Genomic DNA, 21,561 nt, shown 5'->3' on the forward strand with positions numbered 1-21,561 from the left:
TGAGAATGGCTCCCTCTCTTGAGAGTTTTCGGCGAGGCCTGAAAACACTGTTGTTTAAACAAGCCTTCTGATTTCTGGCCTTCTTAACATTTTTATACATCTTTTAGTTTTTTACAGGCTTGATTCCTCAGTGACTTGCTCTTTTATTCTGTCTTTTAATCTGACTACTGTTTTTATGGCCTCTGTAATGTGTTTTTAAATGTTTTTATCTGCTATGTATTAATGTTTTTAAAATCTGTTTTTTTTAATATGTTGTTAGCCGCCCTGGGTCCCGTTAGGGAGAAGGGCGGGATAAAAATAAAGTTTTATTATTATTATTATTATTATTATTATTATTATTATTAAGGAAATCAGAGATGAAGAGGAAGAGAAGGACCAGATGCTGCAGCACCATTCTCTTATGTTCCACATTTCCATCCTGTCTCTGTCTTCCTTTTCCAGTCCACTGAATGGGAAGAATATCATTTTAGCAAGGCCTGCCAAGATTTTGGACTGATGATCAGCCTGAAGAAAACACAGGTCATGGTTCAGGATGTGGACTCACCTCCCTGCATTACAATCTCTGCGCATGAACTGGAGGTTGTCCATGACTTTGTGTACCTTGGCTCAACGATCTCCAACACTCTTTCTCTCGATACCGAGCTAAACAGACGTATCGGTAAAGCAGCTACCACGTTTTCCAGACTCACAAAGAGAGTCTGGTCCAACAAGAAGCTGACGGAACATACCAAGATCCAGGTATACAGAGCTTGCGTCCTGAGTACACTTCTGTACTGTAGCGAGTCATGGACTCTTCGCTCACAACAGGAGAGGAAACTGAACGCTTTCCACATGCACTGCCTCCGACGCATTCTCGGCATCACCTGGCAGGACAAAGTTCCAAACAACACAGTCCTGGAATGTGCTGGAATCCCTAGCATGTATGCACTGCTGAAACAGAGACGCCTGCGTTGGCTCAGTCATGTCGTGAGAATGGATGATGGCCGGATCCCAAAGGATCTCCTCTATGGAGAACTCGTGCAAGGAAAGTGCCCTACAGGTAGACCACAGCTGCAATACAAGGACATCTGCAAGAGAGATCTGAAGGCCTTAGGAGTGGACCTCAACAAGTGGGAAACCCTGGCCTCTGAGCGGCCCGCTTGGAGGCAGGCTGTGCAGCATGGCCTTTCCCAGTTTGAAGAGACACTTGGCCAACAGTCTGAGGCTAAGAGGCAAAGAAGGAAGGCCCATAGCCAGGGAGACAGACCAGGGACAGACTGCACTTGCTCCCAGTGTGGAAGGCATTGTCACTCCCGAATTGGCCTTTTCAGCCACACTAGATGCTGTTCCAGAACCACCTTTCAGAGCGTGATACATAGTCTTTCAAGACTGAAGGTTGCCAACAAAGGAATGGGAGGGGGTCGGGGAAGATGAGCAATGTGAATGGCCAGGCAGAGGTGAGCACCTTCTGTCAATCAGTTGCCTAAAGCAACTACCTCAGTTGGCCTGATGGACAGACTGGTCCTGTTCTGCACCAGCCTGCTTCTGTACATACCTGCTCCACAGCCTGCATAATTTCACAAACCTCAATCATACGTTAGTTGCATTTTTTTCCTAATCTAAACTTTTCCTTGTAGGGAAGCAGATAATCCACCCCTGCAAAATCATTTTAGTTGCACTTTTCAGCACCTTTTCTACAATATCTTTTTGGAGTTGGGCAATCAGAGCTGCACGTAGTATTCCATGTGTGGCCGTACCATAGGTCTATCTCAGGACATGACAATACTTGCAATTTTTTACAGTGTTTTATGAAGCAGCATTGCTTAGGTTTCTTTTTATGCATTTATAGCAGGGATGGGAACTTGAGTCAGGTGACTTGGGTCCCAGTTGCAAAAACATGTATTTCGTTGACTCGTGCAAACTCAAGTCACCTGCATCAATGACTTGGGCACTGACTTGGCACTCGGTTCCCACGCATGCAGACTCAAGTCTTATCTGAGTGTGCTTGCTTACTTTTTTGAGCATGAAAGTCCTTATGGGGCCATTGCTCAGACCAGGTGAGCAGCAGGGAAGTTCTACCCAGGAGGCAGGGAAGGATTAATATTTTGCTTTTGCATCATGCATGGGGAGGTATGTAGGAGCAGGGTCACTTGTCCATTGAATGAATCAATGGTCATTGGTCAAAGAATCGGTGATCTGATTTGTTTCTTTGGGTGAGGTAGGGCAGAAGGAGGAACCCAAGGGGGCTCTTGTCTTAGAATTGGTTGGACAGCCAGGGAAGGGAAGAAAGGGAGTGGGGAACCCAGGAGGAGAAAGCAGTTTGTAGCTGTCACGCTTTTGAAATGCATGGTTCCTTTTGGCTCCAATGTTACTTGCGTGGAGGAAGCCTCATTGAACAACTGGTGCAAATGGAACTACTTCTGAGTAGAGCTGCAAAGCAGTGGCATAGCTAATGCCCGGTGTAGTGTAGCCCGGTGCCAAGCTCAAAATGTTGCCCCAGAAGTGATGTCACAACCAGAAGCGACGTCACATCTGGGCTTTTTCAAAAGTGAAAAGGCATCTATCTGCTATCTGGGGTCAAAGAAGAATTGTAACCCCCCCAAGACAATATCAAATTAAGTAAATAAATAAGAAGTGTGCCCCTAATAGGTTTGAGACACTGTATTGGGGTGAAGAGGGATAGTTATTCTTCTCTTGCTAAATATAAGAGTGGAACCTCTTGAACATCAATCAGTCTCATAGGTCAGTTTTCAGTTAAGCAATTCCACTTTTTGTTCCACAAGGCAATTGTGTTTTCATTTTCTGGTTAATTAGCCATAACTTTTGATACAATACAGATATTCCAAAGGGGTTTGTTTCATTGCATTCTGCATTAAATTACCTTTCCAATGATATATAACATGATGGTAGTAATCATATATATGAAGGTTTTCACAATTTTGGTCACTAGTGTCAAGCTTAGCTTGTTGCCCCCCTAAAGCTTGATGCCCGGTGCAACTGCTACCCCCTGCACCCCCTTAGCTACCCCATTGCTGCAAAGGTTTGGGAAAGCCTCCCAGCTGCTGAGTGTGACCCTCCTCCCTCTTGCCGCTACTGTCCATGCTCTCACACAGTCAGCTCCATCCCCTCCAACTTTGTTTACAGATCGGATGGGAACATTAGGGGAGTGTTTAAAGAGAATTCTGACACATACACCTCAGCAGGTATATTTATTTCCGCAGAGCTGCGCCTGACAAGTGTATCGAAAAGACCTGTGACTTGAGTCTTTTTGACTCACCAAAATGCTCTGGGCGACTTGGAAGTCCCCTCGTTAGGACTTGTTTTCAAGTCGGGTCACGGGGGCAGAGACTCATGACTTAACTAGAGTCAAGCCACGCTTGACTCGCCCAGCCCTGATTTTTAGTCTTGTCTGTAACTTTGTGCAAGTTTGGAAAAGTGATGAAAATGTTTAATAAATAAGAAATAAGAACAATAATTTTAATTCCATAAAAATTAAAGTTTGCACAAACCATTTATATCTTCCAGCACAACTGCTGCACCTTCTAATTGTCACAACTATGATGTGCTATTTTTAGTATGGGTTCACTCATTTAGAATGAGTTCTTTTAATTTCTGTAATTTTTATTTAAATACTAGTTCATTTTTCATTAGCCTCTTTAGGCTATGGATTAAATGATTTGCACTCAGACTGTTTCTAGGAAGTTACAACAGAGAACAGATGAATACTCTAGGGAACTGTGGAGCATCAAGTTGCTAGTCCTGTGAAAATGCAATCTTTTTTTTAAGGGTTCTTATTACTGAACTGAAACAGAAAGCTCTCGTGATATATGTTATAACAGAATCCTTTCTCCAAAATTCCTATTAGGGGATCAGTGTTTCTCTGCTTTGCTACATTAGCTCTTGTAGCAAATTCTCTGTGGCATTGCTAATGTATTTTTAGGACTGCTTTCAGGAAATTGCAGAGTTTTCATTACATTTTCTAGAGTTGAGGTCTCTATACTCATAGCCTACACAGCCTTCATTGCCCTCAGGATGGGCCTATCATTTCAGAGTTATTATATTAACAAAGAGCCTGCTTTCAGCAGAAGAGAAAAAACTTATTAACTTTATGCCCCAGTGTGTTTTTGAACATGAGTTAAATACGACTTCCTTTTAACTAACACCAAGCTGGATTTCACCCAGTCAAGTCTACAGACTTCAGAACACAGATTTCTCCATCACAGCATTAAAGTTGCCACTTTTCCAATCATATCACAGACATTACTTTTCCAAATTTCCAAAGCATGATTTAGATTTTCAGGAGTAAGCAACAGGCTTAAGTACTCCCAGGATCAAACTGCTTTGTAATCTTAGTTTGGATAGATCATTCAAACCACAGTTTGCTGATTTGGATGACATGGTCAACTGTGGTTTGAGAAAGCCAGAAAGTCTTTTGTTAACTCATGCAAAAGAGACGACAAGAGAAGGGAAGGGAGAAGAAGTTCCCAAGCCCATGGTCATCTTCAGAGTGAAAACTATGTATAGGGGAAGTCGTAGCACATGCACCCCTCCATTGAATTCTGAGCCACATCCAGTAGTGGACCTCCAACTGAATAAATGGGGCAAAGCATTTTGAAGCTCTTGACATGGTCAGAAACTGTGCTTCCCAGAACCACAGTTTAAGAGTCCGGACAAGCTTCAGTAGGCTTCCATGGTGTGTCCTTGAGTCATGCAAGGTTCCATGAGTTCCAGGTAAGTGGGGGGGGGGGCAGATCTGCCCTTGGGGAGGCTGGCAACATTCCGTGGGGGGGCACCATCGGGCCCTTTGCCCCGGTGCAGGGGAGGTCTGCCATTGGCCATATAACCCCACTGCCTGCCCCCCCCTCTGCACACACATGTGCGTGTGCAAAAACAGACACTTCCAGTTTAAACCTCTCTTGAAGACATGCTTAACATGAAACATGCATTTTGATCCTTAGAGTGTAGAAACTGCATCTCTTGCTCCATCAAGTTAGGCTCTTGGTGACAAAATTATGGCAAATGTCCTCATAGCATTTTCACACTCCTAACGTATTTGTTCCTTTAACAAGTATTTAATACACTGCTGTAGGAACCATGTGGCACTCCTCTGACTGGCCTGATTCCACCAGAGATAGAAATGGCTCTAACAGCAGTGTGTCAGCAGTAAGGTGCATTGTGCACTGGTCTAGATTCCCTTCCAAAGGAATTTTGTGGGCCTTGCAAAAGATGTAGATGTCAAGCAAGGAGAGAAGAAAGCACAGGGAAGAGAGCAACACTACATATTCTTGGAGGCTGTGGTACCTACAAAAAATGGTATAAAAAAGTACCACAAAGAGTGGTACTTGCAAAAGTAATCCTCACAAAAGGAAGGCTGAAAAGGCCTGCTCTAGATTTCAGAAGAGAAAGGGTGAGTTTGGGAAAGTGGTTTAAGCATGTGGAGAAATTATTCTCAAGCTCAAAGAGAAGAGTAAGTGTAAAGTAACCTCCCTAAGGTCATAATATTTAGAAAGTGACAAAGGGCACAACCCTAAGGCACCCTTGCGCTGGCCTAGGAGGGTCTTAAACATGCTGTAAGGCACCCTTGTGCCTCCTCGAGAGTCAGCTGGGCCAGCGCAGGAATGCGTGCCAGCCTGCAGAGGCTGAAACCAGACTCTGTGCCGACCTCGACTGTGCTGCACCACTATCATGGGACAGTGGCAGTCGAGCTAGAAATATCACCAGCCCAGGAGCATGGTGGTGTGGTAGACTCCAGCTGCATTACAAACTGGCAAAACACCCAATCCCGTCTGATGCTGTTGTCACACTGCAAACACCTTATTTGCTGAAAAAATGATGGTACCGAACTCCATCATGCAATTTTCTTAAGATGTTCTTAATCAAGTGTCTGCTGCCCATCAGATATTTTGTTATTAATCTCTGTGGGGGGAGGGTGACCCAGCAAAATTTTGTCACTGGAATCCTTTGGAAAAAATTTTTAGATTCTAAACTGTGTACGAAAAAGATTAAAAAAACATAAATTGGGACATCACATAAACATACATCTGCTCTAGGCATCTGCTTTTCCTGTGCCTCCCCCTCCAAAGGAATGCCTCATAGGTTCATCATGAATTTTATTGTGACAGTCAAGTTAATAACTTCAGATAGACCCAATCTATGCAAGAGAAGCATTTTTAACAGATTTGAACACGGAACAAACTATTCCTGAAGAGGGACATTTGATGTTCTAATTTGGTAGTTTAATGCCACCTTCCCCCCCCCCCCGCCCAAGTCAAAGAATAGTAATTGAGAAATGTAAGATAAGTGGCTACTGTGAGACCAGAACTCTTTCCACACATTAAGCACCAGAATGCATCAAGGGAAACCTGATTGTACACATTGTCCCTGTTCCTGATTTCCATATATTCATGTGAGTAGAAATTATGCACATGCAATTGTACACCCTAAAACCCTCACTCCTCACAATCACAAACCAAGGATAAACTTGTTGAAGGGAGGTGATGAGGATAGGGATCCTATGTAATAATTGTAGAACACCTTCATAAAGCAGAAAGTTCTCGGCATATCTGATACTATTTGACATTTATCTCCACTTTATTTTTGCCTTCAGGTTTTGTACATTTTACTTTTTATTATTATAATAGTTGCTGCTGCACAGCTGTAACAATATAGATTCTCCATGCCAACTCTCCAAATTGGCACTCCCACTGGAGTGCCTATGCTCGTATAGCTGTACATTTGTAAGCCCCACCTAAAAAGACCTTACCATACTAAGGTACTCTTGGTAAGAAGAATGATGATCAGGAACTTGGATGGTCATCTTGTTCTTGATGGGATAGTACTCCCCTTGAAGTAAAAGATCTACAGTTTGGGGTTGCTGCTGCATCCATCCTTGACCTTGGACTTTAAATGTCAGCTACAACCAGGAACACCTTTAATCAATTTTTGGCTAGTTTGCCAATTGGGCCAATTTTTTGCTTGGGTGGACCTTGTTACAGTTTCCCATAAAAATGTAAAGTGTTTTTAAGTATATAAATAACATTCTGGTGTATGTGTGTATGTATGGTAGTATAGACAACAGTATCTCCTGAAGAACAGGAGTGCCTGCAGGCCTAGGGCTGATACAGATTCAGGTCTACACTCCTTCCTGCTTCTCCTGCACTGCCATTCAGTAAGCTAGATGTAAAACCACACGTAAGCATGAACACTGTGTACATTCTGTCCCACACACTAGAGTGGCATCAATACATACTCTGAAATAGCCTTGGGGTACCCTAGTCAAAAACATCAGTCAATGCGATTCTAACTACTGCAGTCATTTTGTGTTTAACTTCTTGGGTTCTTCCAGAACCCCACAGTCCTAAGTCAACAATGTTCTTTGAATTTTGAACAAAAAAAGTTAACTTCCTGACACATCTGAGCACCAGATTGTTTGATAACACTTGAAACACTTGTTTGATAAAGATATCCCATTGCCCCTAAATCCTGGAATTTTGTCATCAGTCGTTTCAAATCCATTTTCTTTTCACACATTGCACATATCAATGAATTCAGCCATAAAAAGTGGGGCTTCCAGTAAGTGGGGCTAACCCCACACTTTGGTTCTTTAAGAAGAAAAGCCATTCATTTACTTACCGCTACACCCGTCTTAAAAAGGAGGTAATGAACAGTCTGTGTGACGTCAGCTGCATGCATTAGGTTGTGATAGGGATTTTTATGTTTGCTGTAGCCAACCTCCAGGGCTTCCACAAAGGAAACGAGAGCAGAAATTGGAATCTACATATAAATGTAGGAAAAGAAATATATATCTCAAAACTTAATATATTTTCTTAACCTTATTTAATGTCCAAATATAACTTTCCTATTTAAAAATATAGGTTGGACTAATATAGGTTGAAACCAGGCGGAGGGGGAGAAACCGGGGCAAGAGGAGGGGGCGGGAACAGGGGATCCGCTATATCCTGAACTCCGTGTTGGGCCAAAGGCAAAACAGCTAGTGTAGACTTGAGAAGCCCTATTGTGGGGCTTGGAGCTTTCCCAGGGGAAAGAAACGAAAGAATGAAAGTCCCCTTCCCCTGAGGAGACTTCCAATGCTTCCCGGAGCCTGCTGAATACAGCGGCAGCCGCTTTGGCACTGCTGCTTCAGTGGAAGCTGGAAAGCACAGGATTGGGCTGCCTATGACTGCTGAAGAACTAGAGACTCAAGGGCCAATCCTATCCAAGTATCCAGTGCCGATGCAACTGCAATGCAGCCCCAAGGTAAGGAAACAATTTTTCCTCTACGTTGAAGAGGCCTCCATGGCAGCCCCCACCACCACAGGATGCCGCACACACCCCACTGGCATAGCTGCTTAGGTGCTGGACAGTTAGACAGGATTGCGCCCACAGAGACAGAAAGCACTTGTGCATCCTTGCATCATCACAACCACAGCCATGTCAAATGAAAAACGTCTTCTCAACAGATCCTACTAAGTGGCTGGCTGAAATGTAAGAATGATGTCTTTTTAGGACACAGCAAACCACAAAGTCAAGAAGGATGGTGGACCACCACATGTGAATCTTTTATAGTGGTAGCACTGAGCCCTTCCTTTAGCGAGACTTTCCTGCACTAAGCTCTTCCTTCACTGGTCAGTAAATGCAAAGGGATCATAATAAGGCTCTGGATTCCTGAAATGTAGAAATAATAAGTCTGTCTAACTTTTGCTTGGTCTTTGCATCACAATAAGAAGAATTCCCTAATTAAATGAGAGGACAAGTGTGTAACGATCAGGATAACCAACATAAAAGTAACAGTACTGATACAAAATAAATACAAGGCTATGATTCCTCTCCTTCAAGTAAATGACAAGACAGTAGAGAAGGATAGATCTTGCAGTATTACTAACCTTGAAGCGACTGATCAAATCATAACGCGTAAGCAATTCATAGAAAATGAACTTCAGTGCATGATCCCCACTAGCATCATTTAGTGCAAATACATCAAAGGACCACTTGTCTACATTCTGTAAGTGAGAAAAAATATGGTATGAATTAGAGTTTTGGGCCATAAAGGAAAATACTACCTTATAATATAGGAAGCATTGTGTTAATCATTCTTTTTAATGATTCACTATAAAATAACCAAAACACTTTTTCCTATTCTGCGTGCTACAGTGGCGGCAGTTTTAGCAATTATGGTCAATGATTTCCTGTTTAAGCTTTTGTTATCCATTGTACAAACTACACACAATTAAAAAAAATACAGAATCCTTTTATGATTTGGAAAAATATCAAAGATCTGTTTTGTTTATATCATTTGCTTCTTGCAAACAACCACTTTTTCTCTTTTTTGCTATCTACTACTTCAAGACTACAAACATTAACAGAGCATGTCCATGATTTTATTGAACACATGAAGTGTTTTTTCCTATCAGGAAAAAAAGCGATGTCAGGAATTGCACTTGGGCCTTCTGTATGCAATGCATGTGATCTTCCATGGAGCTACAGCATCTCCTTGAACAGTCCCTTGTTGGTCTTCTTGCTATTGTACAGTGCATTCCTTATATGGTCCCTTCACCAGTAGAGGTGTTTGTTTTTGTTAATGACGACAGTTAAACACCACATTTTGGTGTTTAAGATATCCAAATAAAAACACAAAACACAGCATTTTGGTGTTTATTTTCCAGAAATTAAGGTTATTTTTTCAGTTAGAAATACTATAGCTGCACCTGCTGACACAATATCACCTTCCTAATGGACTTTTAAAGCATTTAAAATTAATTAAAATGAGAACTTGGAATGAGAACATAGAATAAAACATAACACTGCTTTCTGCCTTTCTTCATTTTTTCCAAATCATGAAATCTGTTTAAAAAAACCATTTTCAAACGCCTCAATTTGAAAAGAAAATTTGATTTTCTCTGTAAAGCACTTTGTGAATTTTTTTTCACCGACAATCTTAACAACAATGATTCATCAGGCTGGCACACCACTTGGATAGGATTGGGGACTAACTATGATAGTGCTGAAGAATTCTTGGAATGGGGATTTATATTGCTGCTTTTAATCACTGTAAAGTCAAGTGTACGAATGCAATGGACAGTGGCAGAAAACAGTGACACCCAATTGAATTACAAATCAGACATGCAAGGCAATTTTGATTCACACTCTTCATATGTTACACATTTGATTATGCTACAAATATCCTAAATGTAATTTGACTGCCATATTCCCCAATGTGTTTGCAGACCAAGTAAAACTCCCTCCAGCAGACTGAGAAAGAACACAGTGGGAAGCACACACACTGACATTGCATCTACTGCCTGATGTGAAAATAACATTTTGAAAATGGGAGCTTATATCTTCAGTGTGCTCCAGAAAATCCCTATGTTGTCTCTGCCAACTTAAAAATAACTTTATTCAATCACACCAAAGGAGAAAGGTGTTGGGTGAAAAAGAATTATATTATTCTGATATTATAGCATTTTACTTTCCATGTAAGTGCTTTCTAATTCTACTGTGTGGTTGCACTGGCTGCCAATTCATTTCTGGGCCTAATTCAAGGTGCTGGTATTTACCTTTAAAGCCCTATACAGTTCCAGGTCAGTGTATTTTAGAGACTGCCTTCTTCTGTACAATCTGGCTCATCCCTCTGGTCATCAGAGAAGGCCCACTTACAGATACTATCACCTATGGTGGTGGGAAGGGTGGTGGCAAAAATCAGGGCCTTCTCAGTAGTGGCCACAACTTTATGTTTAAATTCTCTCCCTCTCAGTTTGCAAATCGTTCCCTCCTTAAAGGCTTTCTAGCAGGGCCTAAAGATGTTTCTTTTCAGACAAGCCTTCCGAATTCATGGTTTTTTAATACTGGATGTCTGCGGGTTTTATTGAATACGTCTAATGCTGATTAGGTATTATAGGCTTTGCCGTTCTTATTAAGAGGTGACTGGTGCTAGTTTTGTGTTCAAATGTGATGTTTATATTGTAAACTATAGTTTTAAATGTGATATACATGGTTCTGATTTTATGGTTCTTTGGGAGCCCTTTGGGGAGAAAAGCGGGATACAAAATGAGTAAGTAAGTAAATAAGTAAGCAGATTAGATTAGGATAGATAGATAAAGATAGATAGATATAGATAGACACAGGCAGACGTTGCTAATGCCTGGAAGCAGAATGCCCACCAAATAAAATGATAGATTTCTTGCAGTCCATGCTCAGGTCAGTTGCACTACAGGATTCCTGTCTGCTAAGGGGGTGCAGGTGGTAGCAGTTTTAGGGGGGCAACAAGCTGTGCTTGATACTAGTGACCAGAATTGTGAAAATCTTGGTATATATGATTACTACCTTCATTGGAAAGGTAATTTAATGCAGGATGCAATGAAACAAACTGCACGGCAATATCTGTATTGTATCAAAAGTTATGACCAATTAACCAGAAAATGAAAACACAATTGCCTTGTGGAACAAAAAGTGGATTTGCTTAACTTGAGTTTTGACCTATGAGACTGATTGTTCCGAGTGCCAATGAGATGTTTTTATGATACAGCATGGAACCAATAACTTTATATTTATTTACTTAATTAAATTTGATTTTGTCATGCAGGGGGGGCTTCAAAATCTTCTTTGACCTCAGGTAGCAGGTAGATCCCTTAGCTATGCCACCGACTGGGGGGGAGGCTACAGAGCAAGTGGGTGGTGAGCTGATGGAGAGGGAAGGAGGTAGGTTCCTCCCAATTATCATTTTTTAAAAAGCCCGGGCATGATTTCACTTCTGGTTGTAACATCACTTCCGCGGCAACATTTTGTTCGCACTGGGTTACATGATCATTAGCTACCCCACTGCCTGTCTGATCAGTGGGGAACATTTAAAATCAAATCCAACAAACACTGCTGCTAGGTAAGGTCCAATCATATCAACAGTTGACCACGAATCAGTGTATGTTATTTCTTGATGTACTTCCTCCATAACAACCACCACATTTTCGTTAGGCTGCAATCCACCAAGTGCTGCTGTTGGGGAAAGTCTCTTGATTTTGTCTGGAAAGAAATTCAACATATGTTCTTAAAATGAGTGCCCCTTGATATATTTGCTGCCTTATTTTGCAAACATTCACTGTCCCAGGAGGAGGGGGTAGATGCCTTGGTGGTTAGCTAAAACTGCACAAAGTAAATTTCAGCCTATTCTCATGTTTGGCGTTTTCTTGTTCTGATCCAAATGAACAACCCCAAAGGTAGTTATATCAACCACTGTACTAAATTAACATTGGCTCTTTGAGATCTTGGGAAGAGCCCTGATGCCTTAGGTCTCATTTTAACTGGAGATGTTGGAGACTGAACCTGTGAACTCATGCAAGCTTCTGTCCTTTACCCAGTCCCTGATGGTGCTCACACACCATCCAGTCCAGCCACAAAATTCTGCCTCTCTTTCCCCCTCAAATAAAGTTTCAAAATCTTGTGAGCACAACTATCTCCTCCCTTCGGGTATCTGATGAGAGAGAGACAGGCTGAGCTGTCAGCTATAGAGCTCCCTCCTTCTCTTACCTCCAGCTTTGGCTGCCCTGGGCACGGACTCCTTACTCTGTCTGGCTCCTGTTTGAAATGAGGCAGAACAGCACAACATGCTGGGAGCCCATTCTCCATTTTCCTGGGTCGTTTCAAACAGAATCTGGACAGATCAAAAGAACCTCTGGCTTTGCTCAGAGACTGAAGCTGAGGGGAGTGTTGAGTGCTGTTTGACATGGGGCCTTCAGACTGTCTCATCAATGGCCTAATCCTGACTTTACCACTGACCCATGGGTCATGCATATGAGGTACTCTACATGTGACTGGTTATTTCAGTGGTGGACTTAGGCCTCGCTGCTCCTGGGGCAAAGGTCCATGATGATGCCCCCCACACACACACACACACTATGCTGCCCTTTGCACACTATGCCACCCCCTACCTTCAAAGTGTAACAACTGGATAAGCCTTCTGAGGCTTACCCACGATCTTAAACTGCATTTCCGGTCTTAAAACGGAAATACAGTTTCAACCACAGAGTTGCAAGGGCTTGGTGTCTAGGGCATTTGCCCCATTTGCCCAGCACTAGGTTCACTGCTGATTTATTTTATCAGATTTTCATATTGTCCTTCCTCTAATGAGCTTAGGGTGATGTACATGGTTCCTTCCCTCCTTTTTCTCTGCACAACAGCCCTGTGAGGAATGTCAGGCTGAGAGACAATGACTGGGCCAAGGTTACCCAGGAAGCTTCATGACTGAGCAGAGAATTGAACCTGGATCTTTCAGGTCTAATACCAGAAAGATTACACTATCCTGGCTCTCTGTTTTGCAGTATAACAATCCTGAACTCTGCCATTTCAGATTATAAGTGAGGAATTGAATATTTAAATGTGTGTCCATGCTGAAAGGTATCTAAAGTGACTGCATCATCTTAGGATGTAAGCTAGGCTAGGCCCCTTTACCCTGACAAATCATATTATACAAGTAGAAAGGATTATAGGAGTGTGCTGCTTAACAACTATTCACTTAACGACAGTCTACATATACAACAGTGTTTGAAGTACAACAAAAAGGCACTTAATGAGGCAGTCAGGTCTCCCATCTCCTGCATCCAGTGCCTGTTTACACAACAAAGAGGCTATTGATGCAAACAAAAGGCAATCTATCTCCAGTAGCCTGTGTAGCCAGCTAGTGTCTGGCAGGGCGTGCCTGTTTATACAACAAATGCAATAGATTGGGCTGAATGTTCACTTAATGATTTATTCTTTGGTCATTGTTAAGTGGCAGGCACCTGTATTTTAAAAATATAGGTTGCATTCATTCATATTCTTTCATACACTGAAGATGATTTTATCATGATCTGCTATTTATGTAGGCTAACACTCAGCATCTCAGAGCACTTCGGTTATTATCGTATGTTAATACGATGTGAAGATCATGAAATGTATGCTACTGTTTTTCTTCACCTCCAGTCAAGAAATCCAGAGGCATACCAGAAGGCTTATCTTTGGAAATTATCTGCAACTTCTCAGGCATCTTGCACAAGCATACCTCTCTATTCTGAAGCTCAGTTTCCCTAATAATGTGTTCGAGATTTAAATCTTTAAATTGGAGGTTTTCACCCCTATTCAGTATTGCAGATTAGTTCTGAGCACCCCAAAGCATTCTAATTGGAAAAGATGATTGAATTTCATACACGCACATGTATGCCTGATTTGACTCTCGCTGGGAGAGGAAAAGTAAATGTAATTTGGCACAGGCCATTTGCAAAAATAAAACCTACTTAGGCTAAAATCTAACAAGAAGGATCTGGGAGGCATTTAACATCTCAGAACTGAAACCTGGAATGCAAAAATGAAAAAAGCTCAGGAGCAGCAGCTGTAACAACTTTCATAGATTTCCAGCACAATCCTAACCCGATCTACTCAGAAGTAAGTCCTATTTTGTTCAATTGGGCTTACTCTCAGGAAAGAGTGGTTAGGATTGCAGCCTTCAGGACTTAACATGAGAACATCAAGAATACTGTTAATGACATTTCACCATACTCCAAGGTACCATTTTCCTTAAACTTCCTAAGTGCTTTTCAAACTGAAAACATGCAGAACCTGACTGAGAAATGTCACCCGTCTTACAGAAACTCATGTGGCTTCCCTTGAAAATTCTGAGATGTTTCTCCTTGGAAGGAATCCTAAATTTCACTTTGAATTTCAACATTTCCAAAAACTGAGCCAACCTTTGTTTAAGCCTTAATTTTCAATAAGTTGTTTATCTACCAAAGATGTTAGATTTTTCCTTATCTGATTTTTTTTTTAACCACAGAAAAGAGCCTAAAGCTCAACAGGTTCCTCGTGAATTGTTTTCATCGTATTAAAAAAATCTTTAGTGTATTCTGTGATCAAGAAGTACAAGATAAATTAAACTTCAGAGAGGAGGACAGGAGGGAAAGCACATATGCTCCGACAGAAGATCACAATGTCCTATCTCATTATTTAATATACAAGTACTGGTCATTGGTGTTACCTTTAATACTGCAATTACAGCTGGTGGGTAGCTCAGTCCAACCATATTGGATGTTCGCCTGTACATTCTGTCAGGATAAAATAAATTAATGAGTCTCTAAAGTCAAACATGAAAACATGTCAGAGGTTGTTTCAGTACAACATAATTTATCCAAACAAAACAAATTGTATTTCTACTCCTTTGCACTCATTTCTACAAATAAACCATTCAGATTCCAGGCCCAATTCAGAGATACCCATGTTCAAAAGAGTGCTGCGCATATATCATATGGTGACATTCTGATTATTTATGCATTAGGACATATTAAGATTTATATTGCCAATGGCTGTAAGGAGGTCAACAGGGACTTGAGGTGGGCACTGGAGTCAGCAGTAAGGCGCTTGTATTCTCCAACCCAGCATCAAGTACTCACTGTTGCATCTTTCTTGGCAGGGTGGCACCTTTCTGGTGTGTGGTATGACATATTCCTGCTGGATGTGCAAGGCTATCTACGCCAGTGCATTTTGGGCAGATGCAAGAAAGAGACTTAAGGAAGGCTAGTTTCCTTCTGCGATAAGGTGAGTGCAAATTAAGAGAGATTATGGAAAGGAAATAAGCACCTGCAGCATGTTCTGGAAAGTAGGCTTACTTAAAACCCATTTCTTCTCATAGGTGCATATACACAACATTAATTGGAATCACATTGACAATTTTAGATCCTTAGGATCATTCTTTTAATCTGATTTTTGGCTTGTGAACAGTTCAAAGGATCTTCTTTTCAACTGATTTTTTTTTTCAGACCGTTAGAGCCATGCTTTCAAAAGAAAAAATGAGGCAGACATGACTGTTTCAGGGCTTAGTGTTTTTTGCTTTGTTTTCCCCTATGCCTGGTTTTACACTCCCCCACTGACACCCCCAATAAAATTATAGTTGAAAACTGGGCATTTTGTTTTAGGGCTGGGTGTGTCCTTTGTACCTCAGCTGAATTGAAATCTTTCAGAAAAACAAATGCTTGTAATCAGCTGACAATAATGGTGCATTCAAGCAACATTGGGAGTAGCCCTGCAAATACTGTTTTTCCTGTGGTTGCATTTTCACTCTCTCTATTCTTGCTGTCCTAAAACATTCACAGGTGACTTATCGTGACATTCTGGAGCAGCACAGGCTCATTACAGTTAAACTGAACAAAGGCAAAGTGTCTGAGCAACCATGATATGTTACATTTTCTCACCCTGGGGAGAAATAGGTTGTTTCTTAAAAGTATGGAACAGGGGTAACTGGCACATGTACATTCCTGTACTGTACACGTACATGGCTGCCTTGCCCACTCAAGTCTTAAAAAGTATGGGAGATGGTGAATGAGCGATGCTGGCTGAGAAGAAGTACAGGCGTGTGTTGTTTAACCACCTTCCACTTAAAAACGGACCACATATACAACGGTGGTCAAAGCACAACGAAGAGGCTCTTAATGAGGCAGTCAGGTCTGCCACAGCCTGCAGCAGAGTGTCTGTTTACACAACAAAGAGGTTCTTAATGCAAAGAAGAGGTAATCTATGTCCAGTAACCTGTGCAGGCAGCTAGTATCTGGAAGGGAACATCTGTTTACACAACAAAGGCATTAGATTGGGAGAACATATCCCTGTCTTTAAGTAGCACACACCTGTATATCCACTGTTTTGCCAGATTCCCAATCCAAGCTCTGCCTGGAGAACCTATGCCCACTTTTAGCTAATTATCTCCCCTTTTTTACCCAACAATGACTCTAGTTCTGCCTTGCAGTCCTGCTGGACCCCACCACCAGAGTTGCTTGCCTGTTCAATCTGCAGAGGTCCTCTCTCTTGCTAGCAGCCTCCCACCACTACAGCAGCCCCTTGGTTCTCAGCAGATCTTGGGCATTTCAACCAAACACCAATCTCAGTGTCTCCAATAGTCTGTTCCAGCAATCTCCAAAGTCCATTCACCAATCAGTCCAGCAATCAGTGTCTCCAGTCTGTTGTTCCTCAAGCTTTCCTCCTTCTGCTATCCACACCAAACTCTCCCTTCTTTAGGCAATTTTATGCCTGAGGGCCCTATTGCCTTCAAGTGGCTGCAGCTGTGCAGCACACTCTCTGCTGAATGCCCAGGCTTAACCCTTAAAGGGGCCACTGCTGACACCACATCCTACCTCCTCGCTAGATCTTCCAGGATTCTAATACTTCCACAAAGAGTATCTACAACAGCCCAGAGGCTTGGAGCCAGGGTTGAGTTACCCAGACACAGGATTGAGGCAGGCAGAGGTAAAATACTTCTACCTCATCCCCAGCAACGAGCCACAACTGTAAGTTAATAATCCTTTATCCAGCAAAACTTCTGTGCTCCTCTGTCTTCATTCCAAGTCATTCCAAGATGCACTTCCTTGTGCCTTGCACAGGTTGGTCTAAATTTGCAAATCCAGATTTGAATCTTCTAATTTCTCCTGGCTGATCCAGACAGGATTCACTGCACAACACAATCCCACGTATGTTTAGAAGAAAGAGCAGTGGATCTGCTCTTATGCACCACACATAACACAACTCTATAGGTAATTGTGCATGCAAAACAGCTGCTGTATAAAAGAAACATCCCAACCACATGTGGAAGAGGATCACTGAATCAGGTTGCTAAAGATTATACTTTTACACGCTTACTTGGGTGGAGGTTGTATTGACATTGCTTGCACTTATTTTGGATTTCTGACTATGGCGTTGTGAATGAATGTAGCAAGTAGTCCCTCTATATATTTTCATCATGTGGGTCATTGTCACTTATCCATTTTCAAGTTTCTATTCTGGGTTTAACCTTTTTCAGTTTCAGCCTACCAGTATGGTTGCATCAGCACCAAAGGCAGGGGGTAGGACTCTGCTTTAAAATTGCAATCCTAAACCCACTTACCTGGAAGTAAGTGCCATTGAAAAAAAGTGAACTGAACTTACTCCTGAGTAAACATGCATAGGATTGTGCTATAAGGCTGCATCCAAGGCACACTAACTTAGAAGTAAGTCCCGCTGAATACCATGCATTTTCCTTCTGAGTAAATGTGCATATGATTTTCATTGAAGGTCAAATCATCTTCATTCAGCACTTAACATGTTCAATGTCTGATCATTCTTTAAAGCAGAACACTTAAACTCTTATTACCTCTCCACAAATATCCCAGCTTGCACTGCATGGACAATGCTCCGGAAGCGTGGCTTTTCCTCACTCCTTCTAAGCATCATTCCCATCTGTCTTGTGAAGGTGGAGGCCAGCCAGTCCCGTACCTCTGAGGGCACAGAATCTGACTGGATATCACTGAGTTCATCTTCTGTATCCAACAGGCGCCTGTAGGAGGATGGAGGGCAAATGGTAAATACAGTAAAGGTTTCCCACGCGATGCCATATCTTTTGCAACATCGCTTACACTTGTCACACAGAAATCCAAATTAAACTCATTGATTTATTATTTTTATTTAATGAAACATACTTTTGACACTTAGCTATTTTGATGGACAAAAGCAGTACTGCCAGAATGCAAAGCAGCTCACCTTTCCAGAATCAGAGCAATAGAATAGCACTGTCTTTGCTTTCCAGGATTACTCACTAGGGAGTTTGCAACATCCCAATGACCTACGTTTGCCTGTCCACTTAGCTTACGTATTTTCCAAACACACTGTGAAAATTACAGAATTCTGTGTATGATCATTTCTTAATTAAACACTATCTCCCATCCTCATCCCAAATAAATGAATAACTACCAACGGTTGTGTGGTAAATGGGAACTCTTCATCATTGTGTGTGTGTAACATGGTGCTGCATTGGATGAATCTGCTTGGGTAGCTTCTCCTTTTGACTTCTGTAACGGCACATCCACCACAAAGTTGGATAGGTATTGATCACACCTGAGAGTCTGGCCCAAGCTCAGGTGTAATACTGGAAGTTCTACGTATAATAATGGGTGAAGCAGAAACCATCAGCACCCTTCTGGGCTTTGCTCACACCTATCTTTGGCCAAGTCTATCCACCTGATCATGGCCAAGGGAAGGTTCAAGGAGTCTCCACAGTCTCTGGATAAGCCAATCAGAAAGATAAAATATTGACACCTCGCCCCCCCCCCAAATCCCATAAAAGGAGCTGGCTAGCTTGAACAAGCATGCGTAATAAGGAAATGAATTACAATGATGTGCATATTAGTAGTTACTTTAGGTTGTATTGTTTTTATTTTGCCTCTGAGTTCAAGTGCCTGATTTTACTTGTTTGACCTTTCACATCCCTCATTTTGTGTTTTGTCTTTTGAATACACTGTTACTTTTACCTGTTACTTTCATCCCATGAGTTTCCTGACAGATCACATAGGGGCTGTCAACAGGGTTTGGGGTTTTTTTCTTTCCTGATGGCCATTACTGTTTTCTGGGGTGGCTCACAGACACTTGGGAGGTATCGGAGGCTGTGTATGAAGGTCAGGTATGTATACTGTTTGTCTTGGTTCTAACCCCACAATTTGGGCCACAGCAGGTCATTACAAACTGGTGACTGGCACCCATCCCATTGATATGCATGTCCCTCTGCATTTAAAGGCTCAAGACAAGTTTTAAAAGATTTCATAAAATGTCAAATTAGAAACATATAAAAGAAACAATAAAATTCCCCCCAAATGAGATATTGCTCACTATTTTTTTTTTTACAAGGCTAGGTATGCACACTTAATTTTGCCACAGCCAATAGCAAGAACTGGGCAGTTATCTGTAGTAAATGTCTCATCTCTGCTTGAGGATATTCTGGAAGAACTTCCAAACACCCAATCATGTTGCAATGTAGGTGAGGATGAGCAGATGACCCTTCAGGGGAAGGAGACCATCACAGGGGACCAAATTGTGCCATTGGGGTTAGAAGATATACATCTCATAAAAATAGCAGGTGAATAGAAAGTTGGGATAAATGTGAGTCTCGGGATGAGAGAAAGTGTCTGGGGAGTTTTGGCAAAATGTCATGGGAATCACTTTTTAAGACACCCCCTTTCCTCATGAAATATATTGCGTTTCTAGAAATAACAAAATCCAAAAAGCAGAATGGAATATAAACATGGGGATATAAAGTGTCATTAGGAAAAAAATCTCACCTGGTTTCATCAATATACACAGATTCAAGTACAGTAGCTGCATATTCCAAGTTTTTTTTTAAGTCGACAACAGAAGCTTCTCCTCTCTCTAGCTGCTTTACTAAAGATCGCAACCTATGAGGACAAAACAGAAATTTGATGAGCACAAATCAAATGCTGGCATTCCGAACAAATCCATAGTGCCCCATATAAAATCGCTAACTTCTTTGCTTAGTCATACTGGCATGCTAGGAAGGCATCAAGAACATACTGTATGCTGCATCCAAAATCTATACCAGGAGTGCCAAACTCATTTCATACAATGGGCTGAATGGAATTCATAATGCCTCCTGAGAACCAGAAGTGATGTCATTAATCAGGTCATGACCAGAAATAAGCACTTTTTTCTCACTAACAACTCATTAGCTGCAAATAAGAAAATATGCAAATCTTAATCATATTTTCAAGATATGGAAGACCCAATTATCATGTGCAGAGTCCTTTTAGCAGTAACACCTCAACACAGCTCAGCGGCTGACTGTGGAGCTGAGAGCGGCTGAGGCTAGAAAAAGAACTTATGTGGGCTGCATCTGGTCCGCAGGCCTTATGTTTGACACCCCGATCTATACACTGAATTAATCCACAATCTTAAAGAAGCCAACTTCCCTCCTTCCCTAGCAAATGGCAATTAGACCAATCCTATCTAAAACTAGTACCAGAGGAACACATGTTCCGCTGGTGCAGGCTGCCACAAAGCAGCCACAAAGCACTTTGCAGCAGCGCAAGCTAGATCTCTATGCAAAATAGATTAGCAGCACAAACTAGATTAGCTAGATCTCTGCTTGAGGCCTTGAAAAGCTACTGCCACAGTACCCTAAAAAATATTGAGCTGGATGGACCAATGGTCTGATTGAGTGTAAGGCAACTTCATGTGTTCATCTACTTCAAGGAAGACAGGCAACTGGATCTGCTCTCTCTTGCAAAACATATGGAACAAAGATCTGGCCATGGAATGCAATAAGCATGCAGGTTCTGCTTTCAATTCCATACTATAAGTCATGATAAAATTGGATTTTACCAATTTCATCCAAATCCTCCTAAAATTGCTGAAGCCAACAGGTGGAAGACCATTTCTTAACAAATTGACATTCTGATTTCACAGGAAGTTTCAACAACTCAGGGAAAAGGATTTAGTATCACATTAAGAACTGTAGAAATCCACTTTCTGCTAAAATACATGTTTTAGCAAAGTTTCTGTCAAACAATCACATTGATCACCATCTGTAGAGTTAACTACTCTCAAAGAAGCTGCTCTTTACAGGTTTAATAAACAACATAGCGTATAAGCAAATCCCTTCTCCAACAAGTGTGCTTTACTGCTATATTGGGTATTGTTATGGGCAGTGGTTTCACTATGTCGGTGCAGAGGTGCAGACTGCACTGAGTTACACCATTGGAGTGTATGTGTGCGACACCACGACTAGCCAAAATGGTGAAATATTGGTATTTTTCAATA

The 21,561-nt window shown here is 41.7% G+C and overlaps 1 protein-coding gene across 3 annotated transcripts in view; it reads right to left on the bottom strand.

The window, feature by feature from the left end:
• PDE1C (phosphodiesterase 1C) overlaps nt 1-21,561 on the bottom strand; it is a 177,363-nt gene that overhangs the window by 60,683 nt on the left and 95,119 nt on the right. For all 3 annotated transcript variants that reach the window (XM_066628899.1, XM_066628898.1, XM_066628900.1), the window contains 5 exons: nt 20,067-20,180; nt 18,110-18,292; nt 14,975-15,041; nt 8,862-8,978; nt 7,612-7,752 (listed from right to left, as the gene is read on the bottom strand). In XM_066628899.1, the coding sequence (XP_066484996.1) occupies nt 7,612-7,752; nt 8,862-8,978; nt 14,975-15,041; nt 18,110-18,292; nt 20,067-20,180 (622 nt within the window). The remainder of the gene's footprint in view (nt 1-7,611; nt 7,753-8,861; nt 8,979-14,974; nt 15,042-18,109; nt 18,293-20,066; nt 20,181-21,561) is intronic.

This window comes from Tiliqua scincoides, chromosome 5, assembly GCF_035046505.1.
Source record: "Tiliqua scincoides isolate rTilSci1 chromosome 5, rTilSci1.hap2, whole genome shotgun sequence".
Taxonomy (NCBI): Eukaryota; Metazoa; Chordata; class Lepidosauria; order Squamata; family Scincidae; genus Tiliqua; species Tiliqua scincoides.